The 20,779-nt window shown below is 44.6% G+C and overlaps 3 protein-coding genes and 1 non-coding gene across 5 annotated transcripts; all 4 read left to right on the top strand.

Moving 5' to 3' along the window:
- LOC8060200 (protein FAM133) lies at nt 2,757-5,157 on the top strand. Of its 2 annotated transcripts, none has more exons than XR_002454091.1 (5): nt 2,757-2,988; nt 3,087-3,317; nt 4,073-4,223; nt 4,360-4,406; nt 4,657-5,157. XR_002454091.1 is itself a non-coding variant. In XM_002448069.2 (5 exons), the coding sequence occupies exons 1-5, from the start codon at nt 2,893-2,895 to the stop codon at nt 4,861-4,863; spliced, it is 603 nt and encodes a 200-aa protein (XP_002448114.1). In that variant the 5' UTR covers nt 2,759-2,892; the 3' UTR covers nt 4,864-5,157. The 2 variants fall into 2 exon arrangements, 1 of the variants encoding a protein (XP_002448114.1); XM_002448069.2 differs by having other exon boundaries at nt 2,759-2,988; nt 3,216-3,317.
- TRNAV-CAC lies at nt 6,177-6,250 on the top strand. The gene has a single exon. It is a non-coding gene; the product is annotated as a tRNA-Val (tRNA).
- LOC8060199 lies at nt 9,770-10,723 on the top strand. Its single transcript, XM_002448068.2, has one exon. It carries the CDS (start codon nt 9,897-9,899, stop codon nt 10,479-10,481), a length of 585 nt encoding a protein of 194 aa, XP_002448113.1. The 5' UTR covers nt 9,770-9,896; the 3' UTR covers nt 10,482-10,723.
- LOC8075877 ((+)-neomenthol dehydrogenase) lies at nt 15,144-19,625 on the top strand. The gene is made up of 3 exons (XM_002448067.2): nt 15,144-15,739; nt 17,663-17,845; nt 18,888-19,625. Exons 1-3 carry the CDS (start codon nt 15,452-15,454, stop codon nt 19,287-19,289), a joined length of 873 nt encoding a protein of 290 aa, XP_002448112.1. The 5' UTR covers nt 15,144-15,451; the 3' UTR covers nt 19,290-19,625.

Here is a 20,779-nt window from a genome sequence, read left to right as displayed (position 1 = left end):
TTATTAGAGTTTTGTGGGGAATTAATAAGTTGTGTGGTTAATGAGGACATATATACTAAAGGTTTTATGGAATGAAATAATAAGCTTGTCTACACTGTTTTCAATACATAGGAGTCTTGGAAATAGTGACACGAAACCCTATTGAGATTGATTTTAACTAATGATTTAACTAGATGAGCATCCAATGTTTGAAACATATGACAATATCAACTCGTTGAGCATGCTCTAATGATTTTTCTTAAAAAGGTTATTAGGAGCAAAAATATATCTAGCTGAGTTAGCTGTGAGATGAAATCTAACAAATACCTTGACACCCGCCACACTACAAATATGGAGTTTACATAAGCCTGTTCGCTGGTCTGAAAAGTTATTTGACCCGTAAATATAAAAAGAAAAACACTTCACCCAAATAACTTGGTCCTCTTTTGGTGGTCCAGAGTAAGGCATTCAGATGAATTGTTTTTGTTTTTGTATTTAGTTTAGAATAAATATAAATATCTAAAGTACTTTTTTTGACAACTAAATATCTAAAGTACTTTAATTCTCTATAAGTAGCTAGATCTAGAAGTTAGAGTTATGCTAAACAAGCCCTTCAATATACCCACATCTCTGATGTCATATACTCCTACTTTATTTTTGCTCAAGTTTTGCTATACCATAGCAAGCGTATCCATGAAAATAGATAGTAGGCCTTTTTTCAAATTTCCTTTTTCAATGCTCATGTGTTTTTTCTGTAAAAAGTAAACTGGTTTCCGTGAAATTCCTACATGAATTTCTTGTCATCGTTGATTCTGATGTGTAATGTAAATTTTTAAGCAACAGCAGTACTGCAGCAGTGCAGCATCAGTGGCTGAGATTAAGGCTCTGTTTGGTTAGGGGATGTTTGGTTAAGTAGTATTTTTATTTTATTTGATAATTAGTATTCAATTATGGACTAATTAGACTCAAAAGATTGAGTCTTTTACATGTATGACATTATAAAAGTTGGTAATTTCTACAAGCCATTAAAAAAAGTCGAGCTCTTACAGGTGCCACTGCTCTAAACTCTTTTGCCCTTCATGCCTTTTCCGTCAGATTTGACGTTAACGAAAACTGCGAGTGTGAAAAGTCAAAAATACCCTAAGACTAAATGTGTAATTAATTTTTTTGAGCATCTTAATGACCTCAAATAAAAAAACTCAGAACTACAAAGTTGTAGATCTTGACAATATCTATAATTTTTGTATAAAATTATTTTCGTTGAATTTCATACAAAAAAATATATGATTTGATATGATTAATATGTCTTGGAAACAAAATATTTTTTATACAAAATCAAATAAATATATTTTTATATAAATATTGTAGATCTTGACGAGATATACGACTTTCTAGTTTTGAGTTTTTTTTTATTTGAGATCGTTAAGATGCTCAAAAGAATTAATTGGATATTTAGACATGAGGGTATATTTGACTTTTCATACCTGCAGTTTAACACCGTTAGAGTCAAATCTGACGGAAGTGGTGTAGAAGGTAAATGAGTTCGGAGCCGTGACACCTCTGAGAGCTTAACTTTTAATGGCTTGTAGGTAATTATCAACTTTTATAATGGCATACATATAAAAGCCTCACAAATTACTTTCTAGCGGTGTTTTTAGTATCATAAATAATCTATATTTAATGTTTCATGCATGTGTTCAAACATTCGATGTAACGGACGGTAAACTTTAAGGTCAGTCTCAATGGAGAGTTTTATGGCGTTGTTTCCAAGACTGCCATGTCAAATGAAATGAAATGAAACTTGAATGAAACACCCACTCTCAGTGGAGAGTTTCATTTCATAGTTTCATAGACATTTAATTCCAAGACTCATAGAGAGTTGGTAATCGTGCGAAGAGAGTTTCGTCTAGATGAAACTCATTTCTTCTCTCTCTTCTTAAATACACTGCCATGTCATAAAAAAACTTATATGGCAACCTATTTAATACAAATAAAACTTAGGCCTTGTTTAGTTCCAAAAAATTTTGCAAAATAGGAATAGTAGCACTTTCGTTTGTATTTGACAAATATTGTCCAATTATAGACTAACTGGACTCAAAAGATTCGTCTCGTCAATTCCGACCAAACTGTGTAATTAGTTTTTATTTTTATCTATATTTAATACTCCATGCATACGTCTAAAGATTCGATGTGACGGGGAATGTGAAATTTTTTGCAAAATTTTTGGGGAACTAAGGCCTTGTTTAGTTCCAAATTTTTTTGCAAAATAGGAATAGTAGCACTTTCGTTTGTATTTGACAAATATTGTTCAATCATGAACTAACTAAGCTCAAAAGATTCATCTCGTCAATTCCGACCAAACTGTGCAATTAGTTTTTATTTTTGTCTATATTTAATACTACATGCATGCGTCTAAAGATTTGATGTGACGGGAAATCTAAAAAATTTTGCAAAATTTTTTGAGAACTAAACAAGGCCTTACATGAAACTCACATTGAGACTGGCCTAACAAGACAAACCAAACATGGTCTTAGCTTTGATTTTTTTTATCATCCATCATATTAATATTTGGACACATATATAAAGTATTAAATAATATTATTTACAAAACTAAAACAATAGCTAGAATATAATTTATGAGACGATCATTTAAACCTAATCAATTTATAATTAGATACTAATTATCAAATAAAACAAAAATACAACGATGCCCGCCTAAATTTCTCATTAAATTGCCTGGCTACGATAAAAGATAAAGCCCTTTTCCCCAACCTTATCACCAACCATCCAATCATAATAACTCACGGCAGGCAGAGAGACGCGCACCAGACCGGAACGAAAGGGATCTCCGGTTCCCGGCTCCTCCCCTTCCGATTCCAATCTGGTCTCGCCGGGCCTCGTGGCGAGGGAGATATGGGGAAGAACCAGGCGTACAAGGCGATGCAGCGGGCGAGGGTGGGGTCCTCGTCCGGCGCGCCCGGCGCCGCCGACGCCCCCGAAGACGGCATGGTCGGTCCCCTTCCTCTCCCCTAGCAGATCTCTGATTCCCATCCGCACTTCCGAGTTCCAGGCTCCAAATCCATCCTGATCTGATTATTTTCCCGCAGCCCTATTAGTATGCTGATTATATATGGTAGAGTAGGATTCCAGCTGTTGAGGAATTTTGGCTATCATCCCACTTTCAGTTTGGGTGAAAAATAAAGAAAAAGAACTTTGGCTAACGAGGGCCGTCGCAGACGGACGGTTCATTTCATTCTCCAGAGTGGCATGCGGCGCGCCTGGCCAGCCTTAACAAGACGCACACCGTCACCTGGGAGGAGTTCAAGAAGAAGCAGAAGGTATACCCGCACTTTATTTGCAGTAGCTTTAGTAATATATATGTCTCTTACTCATGTTTACAGCTTGCTTGCGTTCTTGTACTCACAATATTCAGTGTATCAACATGCTCCCGTAGTATTGACTACTGAGTCACCCTTGTCTTGTGTTCGTGATACTGACTTGCTCATTGGAAGTCATGACCAAATTTGCTCATGCTAGTTTATGTTCTGATAATGTTTATTGCTTTTCTGGATCATGTAGTAAGGTATTTTAGATGAAAATGCAACTGGCATAATTGGATATTTAGCATACTGAAGCTTTGCCCTGGCAGTCTAGTACATGCTCATTTCATGTGCCGTCCACTTTGGTGTGACCTTGCCATAATTTAATATGTCAGACGCCATTATACAAAACATTCACATCTTTCACATGTCATCGCTCAAAATAACAGTTTTCCATCTTGGTTTCAATGTTTTGGCTTGTGTGATTCATATGTTGACTGTTGAGTCACTCGTAAGTAGTAAGTCTGAACCGTGGTGTCTTTATAGACGAACCTTAGTAATTCCAAACAGGGCCTTTCTAGCATTTTCAGGTTCTCAGTTTTGTTTGCAACAGATTTTAGGTTCCCAGCACTCAATACCACTATTTGGTTAAGCATATTGCGCCTTTTAATGTTAGCAACATTTGCTGCTACTCCAAAATTATATTCTAATCGCCAAAGGGTTTTTTTATAAGTAGTTCTGTAGTTATTGACGGTGTTCTTGTTCAATGTCAGGAAGAGGAAATGAAAAGGGGTGAGCTCGAGGCTGACAAAGATAAAATGATGAGAGAGTATAGAGCTCAACTGGATGCAGAAAGAGCTCAGAAGCTAGCAAATGGAAGAAATCACTCGAGGTCAAACTCAAAATCATCATCTTCCAAGAAAGGTAATGGGCTATAGTAACCTGCCAAATGATAATACCTGTAATGTTGTAATCTTAGTATTTCCACCACTTACCATTCCTCAAATAATTATGTTGCATCTGTTAAATGGCTCTTCTGACAAAAGAATTTTGAAAACAGAGAGGAAGGATAAGGATGCAAAGAAAAGAAGTAAAAAGAGGAGAAAGGTATACTCTAGCTTATGAACTGCTTACTTGTGGAATTGTTGCGGTTTGCCTAATGGAAATATATTTAGTTATGATAATTCTGTTCTAGGTACATCAGTTTTTATTTTCAGATAGAATGAACTGAATACTTTCTTACTAGAGGAGCATGAAGAAGAACAAAAGATCCTACTAAAATTAGTCTCAACAGTACATTCACTTACTGTGCTTACTTTAAATTTGTTTGGTGCACTCACATTTAAATCTTTAACAGCACAGAAGTTCATCGGAGTCAAGTTCGAGCTCATCATCAGAATCTTCAAGGAGCGATGATGAGGATAGGGGTTCAAGGAAGTCCAGATCACGTTCGAGATCGAAGAGAACAAAGAAGGAAAAGAAGCACCGATCAAGGTCCAAGCGCGGCGACAGTGGAAGTGAGGAGGAAGGTCCAGTTCGCCTCTCTAAATTCTTCGGGAAGTAAGGAGTAGATACTGTACCCAAGACACCTTTTCAGTTTTCATTTGGAACCATAGATTGGTGGGTTTGGATGTATCATTCAATACAGATTACTTCTGAAGGTTGAGCGGATCATTTACGTTGATGTTGTTCTCAATAGAGTGCTCACCAGTTAAGAGTGTCTGGTTAAGTTGTGTGGCTTCATGAAACTTTGTAAGCAACTGGTAAGTCATTGTTAAATTGCTGTACCTTAGAGGATTTGATGCCAATATTTGAAACATTTGAGAAATTGAACTGCTATATTTATCTTAAGACTTCACACGCCCAGTCAGTGGTTTCTGTGTGTTTCGTCTATGCTCTTTTGCTATGGGGCTATTTCGTTTCGAATAAACCTTCCAGCACCTGACATGGTGACGAAGGTTGTGTTGCCTTTTATCAGCAAAGGGTTGCAGACCTGTGTACTTACGAGTTTCAAGGGGCGCGGCAAAATCTACCACCGAGAACAACACACCTGTACAAGTCTCAACTAATCCAACGCCAGTGGCAACTCGACATCAGGGCTGAAAATCAAAATGCTACTTGCTTCTGGAAAAGCTAACTCCTCCCAACTTCCCTCAAATTTTTTTTATCACTTTGCATCTTGTAGATGGAATATATATATATGGAACAGCAACGTTGCCTGATCTGCCCTTGTGTGAACCTGCCCTATATAAGACATAAATGAACATGCAAGGCAAATTTCTTTCCAAAGCAAACATTCTTCGTTGACCTCCAAAAGGCCTAACCATGTAAAACTGCTTTCCCTTGGGCAAATACAACTTGCACCACACTTAAAACTGATCAAAATATTATGGTTTACACAAGATTCTGGTTTAGACATTGAGCAGCCGAAGAATTAAATGGCTACTAAATTCATCTTCCCCTCGATGTGTCATTTTCTTCTTTTCAAGAGTACTCCACGTGTATTTCCCACTAGTCTGAAATTTTCTCTAAGTTAATGTTCTTGATTAGATGAAACATGTCAGCATTTCTTCCCCACAAACCTGTTGCTTTGAATCTTAATATATTGAGACAGTTCAATAAGCTTTTTCGTTTTTATCATGCGGCTGCATCGAACTCCCTAGCATAAAAATATATTCAATCTTTCCAAATTAACACCACAGAGAAATATCCAGATTCCCCCATAGGAAGGTAACCAGTTTCCAAAGCTTAAGTTTTGTGAGGATCGATTTCTCCCTCTCTCACATACACGAAGTTTAATGATGGAGTTCTGAACCCCTTTGACATGGGGTCATACAGATCATTCAAAGAAAATTACATATTTGTCTTAGCACAATTGTCTGGGTGGTGTAGTTGGTCATCACGTTAGTCTCACACACTAAAGGTCCCCAGTTCGAACCTGGGCTCAGACATTATGCTTTTGTTTTTTTCCTAAAGGTCCCCAGTTCGAACCTGGGCTCAGACATTATGCTTTTGTTTTTTTCCCGTTCCTGTTCTGGACCTAGTAGCATTTCATCAGTCATCACTTTTGTTATTTTGTTTTGGAAGCCCAATAGCTCTTTTTTTAGAAAAAAAAAATCGTTTCTGTTCTGGGCCTAGTAGCATTTCATCAGTCATCACTTTTATTCTTTTGTTTTGGATTTGTTTTGGAATGGATAGTTGCACATGAAACATGAACTGTCCCTCAACTGAACGACTGCCACGCTGCCATATCAGTAAGCTAACGCCTAATATTTATAGGCTGCAATGTTATCCTAGATGGTATTTAAACGGAATAAAATTATCTGGATGGTTTTAGACAATATTATCAAATATGCATATTTGTTGATATAAAATTAATATTCTAACATTTATTAAAAAAAGAATTGATTAGTTTAGTATATACATATATATTGATGCAAATAAAATGATCAAATATACTTTTATGTATGTAACAAATCAAGTATACATATTTATGAGCATAATAAACATAAGTATACAAATTCATGCATGTAAAACTTAACTAAATCTACTCGGTGCTGTCTAAATAGTTGTTTAGCTCCTTTAGAGCAACTCCAGCCAAAGTCTCTAAATTAAGCATTTAAATTTTTATTTACATGCTATGATAAAAAAAGTATAGGCTCAAATTAAGACCCAACTCCAACCCACCTCCTAAACAAGTAGGATAGGGGGTTCTAGATGTGAGGGGCTGAAACTATAATTTAGGAGGGCATGAAAAATGGAAGACCATGTAGGAGGTAGGTTGGCGTTGATTTTTTTGGATAAAGTCCTAGATTTAGAATAGGGACTTGTTTAGGAGGTGGGTTGGAGTTCCAACCCAAGTTCCTAAATTAAGCCCTTACATTTTTATTTACATGCTATGATAAAAAAAAAGTAGGAGCTCAAATTAAGACCCAACTCCAACCCACCTCCTAAACAAGTAGTATAGGGGGTTCTAGATGTGAGGGGTTGAAACTATAATTTAGGAGAGCATGGAAAATGGGAGTCCAAGTAGGAGGTGGGTTGGAGTTGCTCTTAGGCCGTTTAGCTTTGCATTCCACAACAAGGACCAAGCCCTTGTTTAGTTCCTTATAAATTTCGTAAAAAAATTTCAGGTTTTCCGTCACAACGAATCTTGTAGCATATCCATGTAGCATTAAATATAGATTAAAAATAACTAATTGTACAGTTTGTCGGTAATTTACGAGACGAATCTTTTGAACCTAGTTAGTCCATGATTGGACAATATCCAAACACTGCCTCAACGCAAGGTACACTTGCATATGCCTCCGAAAGTCCTACCCTGACCATTGTTCTAGTATTTCCTGTTTATTTTTCTAATCCCTGACGTAAGCATGTGGTTGCCATTCCTCGCGATTCCCATGGTGCCTTCATCAATTTGCTAGATGAGGAAAACAGTACTCCTATGACAGCTTGCAAGGCCACTGTCTTTTCACTTTTTGCAGCCACCTAGCATCCGAGCCTATGGCCTTGTTTACTTGCCAGAAAATTTTGTAAAATTTTTCATATTTCTCGTCACATCGAATCTTTAGACACATATATGAAGTATTCAATATAGACGACAATAAAAACTAATTGTACAGTTTGGTCGAAATTGACGAGACGAATCTTTTGAGCCTAGTTAGTGTATGATTGGACAATATTTGTCAAATACAAACGAAAATGCTACAGTGACTATTTTGCAAAAATTTTTGAAACTAAACAAGGCCTATATGGACAAATGAGGCCACATGGAGCGTTGGGGCTACTCTCATGGAGAGGGGGATCCGATCAGGACCCCAACCGTGCCTCTCTCGGGTTGCAGAAGAAGAATTGCAGGCGCTTGAATGTAAACTCCAGGTGTCCAATTGCTCCCTCAATCACATCAGCACAACTGCAACTCTAAGGACGGCTCACACAAGCTAAATCATTGTCCGGATCAGTGTATAGGATGTCGGTCCAAAAAGAACAGCAAGGGGATATGCACAAATTTGTGTGGCAAAACTACGCCTCGCCCCTCCCCAAGAGTGAAATTCTTTGGATGACTATTAGTACAAGGGAGAATACAAAGCATTGACAATCTCTTGCGGAAAAACATCGTCAACAACCCTTGTCGTGAATTATGTCTAGAAGAGGAGGAAACCATAGATACCCCGACTCTGGTGTTGTGAAAGAAAATATTGTTTCATGGCTGAAACGTAGCCCTGATAAGTTCAAACAAATAGGGTGTTGCCCCTTTGCAGCTAGGTTCTAGAGTTGTGTTGGCACTGAAACAAATCCATGTCGCCCCGCTATCGAGCTTTGGAACTCAGCTTCCATGTCGTCTGCCATCATCTCTACGTTCCTACTTTTGTGCCATTGGAAACTCTAGAAGCACAAGAATGAATTGATCTTCTGCCATGAGCAACCTAGTCTCTCGTGTCTGCTACTAGCACGCGAAGATGCTGCCACAACATGGAGATGCAGATTGCCTCTGAGGCTTAAACCTGTTACTACGATCTGGTGTCAAATGTTCCAAATGTAACATCCCCTCTCCCTTTCACTTTGTGATGTAATCTTCTTTACATGCCTCATCTTGCGAGGCTATTGCCCTTCACCGGCAGTGTAACTTCTGGTCTATAGTTAATATATTATGTGGAAGCTTTTCGTTCATGTCGATTTCATCAAAAAAACATTTTTTTCCTTTTTTTTACCGTTTAAACTGTCAGTTGTTTAATTTCCAGTTGCCTCCTAAATAGAGCCGCTCGCCACCGTTTACTGTTTAGGCTTTTTAGGCAAATACTGATAGGTTGCACAAGTCTTTTTCACTGATGGAACTAAAAGTATTTTCTTTTAGAAAAAATATTAAAACAGTTTCTCGCAGTAGATACATAACAATGTAACGCTTTGTTTTGCTCGGATCCCCAATATACGATTGTGCAATCGGAGACCATCTTCATAGTTGATGGTCTGTAAACAGTGGCTGCTGCATGATATCAAAGCAGGAGGGATCTAGGATCAAATTCTGAGCTTTGTTTCATCACAAGGCTAGTGAAGTGCTGTCAGCACGTACATATACGAGGAGAGAATTGAATGCAGCGGGGTATGAAGTGGCTAATTTTTTTTCCCTGTATAGCATACGAGGAGAGAATTGAATTCAACTGGCAAAACGAATAGACACGAGAAGCATCTTTTCCAAATTTCGAACCGGGCCCACGAGAAGCTGTCGGTATAGGAAGCAACGGGAAGATCCCTGCTACGTGGGCGTCGCGACCGACACGCGGGCCCAGCGCACCCCAATCCACGCCACGACAAAAGCCAGCCCAGCCGCGGGCCTCCAACGGCCAGCTAGTCCCTGGCTTTCCAAACTAGCCGTTGCGCGCGTCGCCTTTGCCCGGTCGCCCTCGTCCCCCCGTCTCCCTCCTCAAACGGTCGAATGACTCGAATCCAATGCCCCAACCACCATTTAAACCTCTCCGCCACGCCGTTCCTCCTCACCTCACTCCACTCTCCTCTCCTAGATCGCGCCGGCAAGCCCCCACGCGACGCGCGTCTCACATCCCTCTCCCTCGCCTCGCACGCTCCTATCCCGGCACCAACATGGGCGGCCTCTCGGTGATCGCGCCCCCGGCGAGGGACTCGGCGTCCCCGCAGCACCGCCGCGCGCGCCGCGCGTTCCTCGTCTCCAACTACCTCATCCTGGGGTGCGCCTCCGGGTGCGGCTTCCTCACGCTGTCGCTGCGCCTCGTTCCGTCCGTGGACGGCTTCCTCCTGATCCTGCTCCACGCGCTGACCGTGGCGGCCGCCGTGGCCGGGTGCGCCGTCATCGCGGCGCCCGACCCGCCGCGGGGCCGCTGCTACACCGTCCACATGTCCGCCACCGTCGTGGTGTCCATCCTGCAGGGCGCCGCCGCCGTGCTCGCCTTCTCCCGCACCGCGGAGTTCCTCTCCGACGGGCTCAAGTCGTACGTCCGCGAGGAGGACGGCGCCGTCATCCTCCGCATGGTCGGCGGCCTCGGCGTCGCCATCTTCTGCCTCGAGTGGGTCGCGCTCGCGCTCGCCTTCGTGCTCAGGTACTACGTCTACGTCGACAGGGAGTGCGGCGGCAACCCCATGCGCCGCAGCGCCAAGGTCGGCGGCGAGGACGGCAGCGCCGGCACCTGGCCCTGGCCCTTCCAGGTCTGAAGACTGGTGTGTGTGTCATCGGCCTTCGCTGCAAGAAATTGAACTGAGAACCATGGGTTCTTGCAAGGGAAATCAAGCGTCGAGTGTTGTTCTACTGATAGAACTATGTGTGTGTGGGGATGGGAATGGGATGGGATGTCGTGATTCGTTTATTGGTTTATTATAATGTGGGCTCTGTGATGTCATATTTGAAATGCTATCAATATCATATAATTATTTATGTATGTGAAATTCCAGTCCAATCACCTCCCTCTCTTGCGATCTGAATTTCTGACGAGATCTGAACTTCTGCTGCACGTTGAGCCTGAATTTCTATCGAGAGAAGATATGACCTTGTTCGGCCGTTCGGGCTGCGTCCTGTAACTTGGTAATGATATGAAATGTCAGTTTGAACCCACCATTTTAAATGTGGCACACAAAAAACCAGAAATTTGGGCGGAGAAAGGAGCCCGCCCTATATTTCAGTGAGCTCCCAAACATTCGAACTCGTATGCTCGAACCCTCTTTTCTCAAAAACATTTCTTTTTTCAATCAGGAGCAAACAAACACTGGTAAATCGATCAGCAACAAATCGGAGTAATCACTCACTGGTCATGATTAACGTCTTGACGGTGACAAGGCTCAGTATTATGTATGTGAAATTGCAGTCCAGTCACCTGTATGTGATCGGGTAGACTGAATTTCTGACGAGATCTGGACAAAAAGAACGAGTAGTTCAGCTGCACATGGAGCCTGAGTTTCTGTCGAGAAAAGATATTTGAGTGGCATATGTGATGTTCGGCCGTTCGGGCTGTGTCCTGTACTTGGAAACATTCGAATTTTTGCTCCTTGATAAAGACAGCATCGGAATCAGCAAAAATCAGTTTTTCAATACAGAACAAACAAACACAACAGCTAAGCACGGAACTATCATGATTAACGTCTTGACAGTGACAAGGCTCAGTATTCCCGTGCGGGTGTGTGGGCATTCGGCTGCCCCTGCCCTTCAGTCGAGGTAAAGACCAGAGTACAACACTTTTTCTGCGGTGGCACTTGGACACCGATGACCTTGCCCATGGCTTGGATAACTCTCTATCCGCTTCTTGACGTGACGACGAGGCAAAGTTTCCCTCCGAGCCGAAGTTTCCTCTTTTACGGAAGCAAATAATTCAGCCTTTCATTAATTAGCGGTCTGAAAGCAAGAGGAGGCTAATTTTAATGAGACTGCGCTGAAAATTCCGCTGATTTCGACGCGCTTCGTCGAGGAAATTTGGCCCCAATTATGCCAGCTTTGACGATCTACGGGTTCCGTGCCGGGCATGACGCCAAGTGGCCGGGCCACTAACCTTGAGCTGCTCTGGTCTCTGGAGCTCGGAGATGGCACCCAGCCACTGAGCCACAGGCGGCACGCCCGACCCGAGAAGGCCGAGACCACGACCTGTTTGGGATCACTGAACGCGCGCGGTCGCCTTCAGGCGTCCCATTTCAGACCTGAAGATGAAAGGAACGGAAGCTAACCGGATCGATCACACGCACACATCAACGACCCGCAAAGTGTCCCCCGCTGAAACCGGCAACTGATGGAGCAGCCACTTGCCAGATGCATGCCAGGCCTCCAGTTCCCGGTACGGGGACGACGGGGACTTGGCAACGGCAGCCGGCAGGAACCGGAGGAGCCCCTCAAAGTCTCTCACAAACTGGTGGTTCTTGACACAAGCAGAAAGTTGTGCCTGGTTAGGCAAAGGCTTTTTTTTCAGCTGATGGGCTGATCAGGTCAGGTCAGGTGTTGTTGAGCTGCTCCACGATAGGCGTATTTTGTGTTTTTTGTATGCCAAGATCGCCAAACACATGGTCGGTGTCGTCACTAAACTATTGCCACCTCCGTCCACCCTCGACGGCCAGTAGTGCAGAGCTACTAGTCGATAGGAAAAATACGTGTTACAGAATAGTGGCCACCTAACGTCCTATACTGCTGGCAAGTGACGGTGAACCGCACTTGTGCCGATCAAAGCGAGATTAACTACTGTGCCCTAGTGGTTAGCTCGCTCGCTTTGAGTCACTGGAGCGGAGGAGGTGGTCACCGGTCGTAGGCGCCTAACCACCTATGAGGTGTAGAGTTCAGTTGTCTAAGATCAAAAGCGTCACGAGATAAAGGTCGTCTTGGAGACGAACTTTTTGGAGGTAAAAAGGGATCTGGTTATTATGGTAGACATAATAAATTTCTCCTCCATCTAGAAACGTGACATACTACCAGTCAAGATGTGGTACGGTGTAATAACTAGCTAGAAGTCGTGCAGGACAGGAGTCGGGTGTGTGTGTCATGCCGTCCTGCGTACGAGGAAAACAATGGCTGCGTGGCGGGCGGCGTTGGACTGGGACTCGGCCCGGCGACTCTCTGTGATGTAGTAGGAGACACGAAACGATTAGCACATGATTAGATCCTCTCACGATACTATCCAATGTCACAGGCCACAAGCAGCCATTATTTCAGTCAGGGCAGATAGGAGCATCTCCACGCACGCTCGCTGAAATCGTTTTCATATACGATAACATGGATAATAACAAAGGAAACTACTGTATATTGTTGCTATTTCATTTACGGTCTTCTCATAGCACATCTATATGGAGTTGACTATCATATATCGTATTACTATTAATATATGACTCACTTTGTTTTTTTATAAAGTTTCTTGAAGTTTCTTGAGGTGTTTAGGATTGTTCTACGAAAAAATAGAGTTTATAGAGCACCTCTTTTCACACCTCCATTTTTCATCGAACAGAGTATGTGGAGCGGAAACAGTTTGGCCAAAAACTTGAAGCGGAACAGCCCCAAACACCCTCATAAGGTCACTCTCAATCCCAACCAAAAAACTAAGATAATTCTATTTTCATTAATTAGGGTGCCAACTAATCAAAATGATAATGTGCCATTGGAATTAAAGAAAAGAGATGGGGAATAATTTAGACAAAAAGCTTTTTATCTACACAGAAACCAAGATATAAAGAGAAATAATAAGTAGATAATAGAAGATAGAAAACATATGATTGGACAGCAAATTATTTCAAAGGAACCATCCAAAGAAAACGTGTTTACATGATTTGACAATTATAGGGATTGCTGGGATTGTTCAACGATGGCTTCATGTTTACAACTCACTTTTCTTACATTTCCTTCACCTCAACATAAATCTATGCTCTCTTTTACGTTATGCTTATATCATAATTATACTTGGTCAGATATGACCACCATTTGTTTTGGTATTTCTATCCCCTGACTTGGGATGGGGCACTGATTGATAAAACCACTATGAATTGGCATGTGAACCGCGTTGGTTGACCCTCTAGTTGAAGGTCTTTATTTAGATACCCATGGATTGTGAAACCTGACTTTTACAAGCTACAGTATATTGCTAAAAGCTAGATTATATAATAAAACTGAATTAATAGGTTGTTTGGATCGTAGCTTAAAAAAAGAGATAAGGTGCCCTATGGAGGAAAGTTGGGAATGTTCGGTACAACGACTATTGCCACCGCTCTGGCTGTGGCTGCAAATTTAGAACGGTGTAGCAGCAACTTGTGCAACTATGGTTGTTACAACGGTAAATAGAAGTGAACGAACCCATCGTGGTGAGAGAAAACAGTGAGAGGCATAAATATCTTTTGATGTCTAGAAATTGAAAAAAAAAAGTGTTGGATCAGCTTCCTAACTCCAGGACGCTAGCTCTAGATTGTATAAATCCAACAAAAGCTATGGATGTTTGGAATTTCCGATAATTTTTGAAAGCTAGCTTCTATAACCCACCAGAATCCAACCATAGATGTAAGATGCATGTCACACACCGTCCCATTGAACTCTTGTCGTCACCCTTGTTTAGTTTTTGTCAAAAAACTTCTCGTCTCATCCCATCGATGTTTAGACATATGTACTAGAGCATTAAATATAAATAAAAAATAATAAATTGTACAATTTATATGTATTTTGCAAGACGAATCTTTTAAACCTAATTAATTCATAATTAAGGCCTTGTTTAGTTCCAGAAAATTTTACAAAATTTTTCACATTCTCCATCACATCAAATCTTTAGATGTATGCATGGAGTATTAAATATAGACGAAAATATAAAAACTAATTGCACAGTTTGGTCGGAATTGACGAGACGAATCTTTTGAGCCTAGTTAGTCCATAATTAGACAATATTTATCAAATACAAACGAAAGTGCTAAAGTGTCGATTTCTCAAATTTTTTCGGAACTAAATAAGGCCTAAACATTAATTGCTATAGCTACACATATATATGTTACAGTAACAAAAAAATCTTTTCATGAAAAGCCAAATCTCGGCACCCGGAACCACCGTGTCCATGCCTTAGTTTTGTTAGCAGCCGGGGCAGGCAGCGGATGAGCTCATCGGCGTACTGCGTAGCTGGCGCGCGCCGCGGGCGTACACACGATACGACCTACGGATCCAAATGTTGAATAATCCAGCGCTTGTGTTCGGCAATAAACAAGAAGGGTGCCGGAGCAGGTACGCGCGCGGCATGTGCAACTCATGTGCTCTCGAGTCTGAACCGGTCGCCTAGTCTTTTTTTTTTCTTTTTTTTGCGAGAGAGAAGCGCTCGACTAGTCTGAGCCGAGGCCCCCTCTCAAGCCCAAGTCCTGTTGCAGCCAGTGGCCGTTCAAGTCCGAGTCCTGTAGGCTGCGGCCGGCCTGCGGCTGCCTGCTGCCGGTTGCAGTTGCAGCCAGTGCCCAGTGGCCCGTTCCGTCCCCGCTGTCCGCTGAGCGCTAAGGTCTGACTCGAAGGCGCCACTGCGCCAGCGCCGCGCGCGTGTATAAATACCTGCGTCTCTGCCCCGCACGGTCTCCACCTCCCGCTACCGGCTGGCGCCACCCCCATACTATACTCCCCGTCGACCCCCGACCGCCTCGATCGTCTCCTCCTCAACTGCAGTGCAGCCCTGCAGGTCAGCGGGCGCCCGAGCTCTGCGGTGGCGATGGACTACTCGGGCACCAAGGAGGGGGTTTGGTGGTCGAGGGAGACGGTGGCCGTGGTGACCGGCGCGAACCGTGGCATCGGCCACGCGCTCGCCGCGCGCCTGGCCGAGCACGGCCTCACCGTGGTGCTCACCGCGCGTGACGGCGAGCGCGGCGAGGCCGCCGCCGCGCCGCTCCTCGCGCGCGGGCTCGCCGTCGTCTTCCGCAGGCTCGACGTCTCCGACCCCGCCTCCGTCTCCGAGTTCGCCGCCTGGATCCGCGACGCCGTCGGCGGCCTCGACATCCTGGTAATTCCCCCCCCCCCCCCCCCCGAACCCCGAGCCCCGCTGATTTCGTTTCGCCGCCCCATGTTCGAACGGAACGGAACGGAACGCAGGAATTTCGCGCTACCTTTCAGTCCCCTCTCTCCATGCACTGGAATTTCGCGATGTTCATTCGTTTTTTTTCCCGCCGTACACCAGGCGCGCGCACATCCATTGACCCGTCGAAACGTGTCACGGCCCATCAATACATGTGCAGTAGTAGTAGTACGCGAGCTCGCCTTGATAGTTGCTTCGGATCAGGATACCGCCGCGCGCGCCCACGCCGCATCGGCATTATTGCCTGCGCCTCTCCCCGCAGCAGCCACGCTCTCCTGGCCCGCCGCGCACGCCAGCGACCAGACGAATCAAAGCGTCGTGTCGCGCGTCGCGTCGCGAAGGCAGAGCGCGTGGCCGGCAACCGCGCCGGGTCAAGCGGTACTACGAGTACGCGCAGGACGACGCCGCCGCCGCCGCCGGCGCGGGTAAGGCCTTGTTTAGTTCGCAAAATTTTTCAAGATTCTCCGTCACATCAAATCTTGCGGCACATGCATGGAGCATTAAATATAGATGAAAACAAAAACTATTTGCACAGTTCATCTGTAAACCGCGAGATGAATCTTTTGAGTCTAGTTACTCTATAATTGGACAATGTTTGTCAAATAAAAACGAAAGTGCTACAGTGCCGTTTTTCACCATTTTTTGCGAACTGAACAAGGCCTAACTATCGCGTGGCCCGCGGCCTTCTTATCACTTTACACGACTCCTCGGTCGCCTCCCGCCGGACAGCGACGGCGGCGGGGGATACCTGGACCGTCCGTGAGTCCGTGACGACTGACGAGGAGGTCAGCTGCCGTCATTAAGGTAGTTGGTGCAGTACTACACGCCTAGTAGTTGCTTGCGATTGGCTCCGGAGACCAAACTGGGTACTCAACCACGACAGATTTGGAGAAACCGTGCAGGGTTTCCATTCCCTCGTATGGGTTTCACTGTTCGGAATTCATCAGGTTCAAGTAGCTTTCGGCTGTCTCTGGCTGCCGGACGTCCATTGGAGTGATTGCGACGGTAATACAGTTCTAGGCTTCTAGCAAGCCTAAAATGTTACCAGAAAAAAAAAGGAAGAACAAATTAAGATGAAGCCGAAATCATACGTTTCCGAGAAAAGTATCATTTGGAGACAAGGCACGATCGTGTTGTCTGAGCCATGGATACCGTTGAGCTATTGGCATGAACAGGGCTAGGTGTCTTAGCGGCACTCAGGTCAGGTGGCCGTCCATTTCTGAACGACTGGCTAATGATACTGGTACCCCAGTCCACTCCAGTCGAGTGGGCGTTTGTCAAGGTTCAGTCCAATCGGTCTCTATCCGTTAGCTTAGCTGGTAGCTCATCGAGTCATCAGCCGATATGATCAGAGATTCAGAGAGCTTTTCCACGAGTCCAGTTCAGACTCGACGCTCCGGTCCAGAGGCAAAGCCGTCATGCATTATCATAGACGGCCTTGTTTAGTTCCCATCTAAAAACTTTTCACCTTATCTCACTAAATTTTTGGACACATATATGGAGCATTAAACATAGGTAAAAAATAACTAATTGCACAATTTGCATGTAGTTTGCAAGACACAACTTTTGGGCCTAATTAGTCCATGAGCAGACACTATTTCTATAATTACAAATGTGCTACAGTAGCCAAAAACTTTTATTTTGGGGAACTAAACAAGATCTCAGTGGCCGGCGGTGCTGTGCTGTAGGGCTGTAGCCAATTGTTGCTCAGGCACTTGAAAGGAAAGAGTTCTTTTTTTTGGGGCAGTTGGAGCTGCTCGTCTTTGCTCTTTAGAGGTGTGGGTGAACTTTCTGCTGTCGCTGAAATCAGGTTTCGTCCTTTCTTGTTCGTTGCTGCTGCTGCTGCTGCAGGTGAACAACGCAGCCGTTTCGTTTAACGAGATCGACACCAACTCGGTGGAGCACGCCGAGACTGTCCTCAGGACCAACTTCTACGGGGCCAAGATGCTCACCGAAGCGCTCCTGCCACTGTTCCGGCAGTCGTCGGCGACCAGCAGGATCCTCAACATCAGCTCGCAGCTTGGCCTTCTCAACGTAAGTTCCCCCAACTGTTTATTATTTCTTCAGATTAGCTAAGCCACCATCCTAGTATTGTTTTGGTTCGAAAATTAGATACTGTAATAACCGCTGTATTGTGAGTTTGGTACCTTATTTATCACACCCTTAAAACAGTAGTACTAAGTGGTGTAAATACTGCCTGAATAGTTGCGAAATTTGAATTTTGAAAGATAACCTGTCCGGCTGAAGTTGATGTGACGACTGTGATAGAAGGATTCATTGCATGTAGCTAGCTCTGTGTGCTTTTGTCGTGCCTCACTAGGTACAGCTAATTGAAGATAGTGACACTAACATATTTTCGTACCCTGTCCTTAACCCAAACTGAAGTTTTTAAGGCATCATTGTTAGTGGGGAAAAAAAGACTCGGAGATGGGTTGCTCGTAGTCAACTTCTGTGTAAGAGTCGAGTTTAACATACTTGTGAGTTGTGACTGTTATTGGACTGAACCCAATTATATGTATTTACAGAATAGCACATATGAATACAGATGAGGAAATAATAGCAGATGCAGCTAGTTAAAAACAAATTAAAGGATGACCTTGAAGTGTGAATCCACGAGGCAACCTTGGTGTAGACTAGACTGTAGAGTCATCTTGAAGCATATCACATCGGAATGCATTACCCTGCCTGCCACTAGCTACTCGATCTTACATTGTCCATACTCCATAGTACTCCAGATGATGCGACGTGTACGTCTAATGCCATTTCAAATTCAGGAAAAAAAAAGCACCCCTATCTTTTGTCATTTATTAATAAAGTTGTTAAAGACGACCCTGTAAAGGAAAAGGATGTGATCATTCGGTACAGGCTTGAAACGGTAAGGCATTTGAAACAGAGCACAAGGTGACGATAAGGGCAGCAAATTTGTCACAGGAGTTCGTCAGCGACTCCCATTTAGACTTTCTTGTGCACTTCAGATGATGAAGTTAAAGGACGAAGCATTAGAAGCAACATATAAACACCATGAAATTTGGCTGAACTTCTGGTTTCACGGATTCCTCTGAATTCATGCATGCAGAAGGTGAGCGACCCGTCGCTGAAGGCGCTGCTCCTGGACGAGGACCGGCTGACGGAGGCCGGGATCGAGGCGATGGTGTCGCGGTTCCTGGCGCAGGTGAAGGACGGGACGTGGGGCGAGCAGGGGTGGCCCAAGGTGTGGACGGACTACTCGGTCTCCAAGCTGGCCCTGAACGCCTACTCCCGGCTGCTGGCGCGGCGCCTGAAGGCGCGCGGCGCGCGCGTGAGCATCAACTGCTTCTGCCCCGGGTTCACGCGCACCGACATGACCAAGGGCTGGGGGAAGCGCACCGCCGAGGAGGTGGCCGACGTCGGCGCGCGGCTCGCGCTGATGCCGCCCGCCGAGCTCCCCACGGGGACTTTCTTCAAGTGGTGCACGCCGCAGCTCTACTCCAAGCTGTGACTGGCTGGCTGGTAGCTACGTCGTCGTCGCCACCGCTCGTCGATCGGCCGGACGGGCGCCCCGTGACGGCTGGAGTATGTAGCATTTCGTTTCGGTGTAGCTGCTCCTACTCCTGCTGACTACTAGTACGTACGTGTCAACGTGTGCAGTGAATCAAGTCAGAATCGGGAGTGTCGAACTGTCGACCTGCCAAGGTGCTCTGGTTGAACACAGCTAGCTCGTTTGCGACTCTCAGCAATGTACTATGTGCTTGTCTAAGATTTAGGTCAACTTCCGAGCACTGGTTCAATGGCTGGTTTGCCTCTGCTTGTCTCTTACCGTACTGTTCCTTCCAAACTGGAGAATACCATCAGATCTGCAGATTTAAAAATAAAAGAAAAAGAAAGGATCAAGAGTTTAAATGGGTTGTGAGCCCAAACTCCATAGCCTACATATGCAGGCAGGCAGAGGCCGTGCGAAGACCCAGTTTAGCATCGGCCCAAACTTGGAATTTGGGACGATCTGGGCTTGATCCTGGTGTTCTCCTCGATGGCTCGATCCACAAGTAGCAACTAGCATTTCTCAAAGAGAGAGAGAGAGAGAGAGAGAGAGAGAGAGAGTAGCAAACATTACAACGTCCTCTCTCTTTTTTTTTCCCTGAGATCATATAGGAGTAGAATACTATAGATATTGTTATTTTTTCTGGCAGGGGCTATAGGGATTGTTAATTGTTGCTATTACTAGACCAGGGTTAGTGGTTTGTTTGATAGTGAAATACTAGTGTCATTAGAAGATGCTTTTCCTTATTCTGATAACCCAGTCTAACACGCTCGTCTCACACACTAGTTTAACAATGTGTCAATGTCTTGTAGCATCACCCGTCGTCGGCCACAGCAATCTTTGGCTAGTGGCTGGGGTTGCCTAGCCCGTGGCCGCAACTGCCAACCGACCGAGCTAGATTTGTCGAGCAGCGGGAGCAGGACGCCCTGATTCCGGGCTCAATCAAAATAGCCCACGGCCACGGGCAAGTTGGGGAGGGCCCGCGCGGCCGCCGCGCTTAAAATTCTACTAGTGAGTGTACGATCCTGCTGCGCCTACCACACCACGTATAATTCCCAAAAGGTGCACTAGCTCACCGGAGGGCCCACTCGAGGTGGCGCAGGTCAGGCTGGACGGCAAAGCTTGTGTGGGCCATGTCGGTGAGGCGATCCATGCCACAGTGACAGTCTGCTACTGCTGCTGCTGCCCATCAGAGAATCAGAGAGAGCAGCTTCCTTTCGCTTTTCTCCAGCCCAAAAGACGGGGACATCAATCATGAACGCCTACTTGTACTCTCCCGACCTTTTTTGAATTAGATTAGCCGGGAGGATTATATGTTATCTGCATGAACAAAGCAGTAGTTGTTGTTTGTTGCTCTTCCGCGGGGCCGCCGTCCGCACTGCACGCCAGTATTTGGAGCAGTATGTTTCCACGTTCGCTTTTACGAAGCACCATCTGATATAGCTACTACA

This window comes from Sorghum bicolor, chromosome 6 (assembly GCF_000003195.3).
Source record: "Sorghum bicolor cultivar BTx623 chromosome 6, Sorghum_bicolor_NCBIv3, whole genome shotgun sequence".
NCBI classification, from domain to species: Eukaryota; Viridiplantae; Streptophyta; class Magnoliopsida; order Poales; family Poaceae; genus Sorghum; species Sorghum bicolor.
This window is presented reverse-complemented; position numbering and strand designations above follow the sequence as displayed.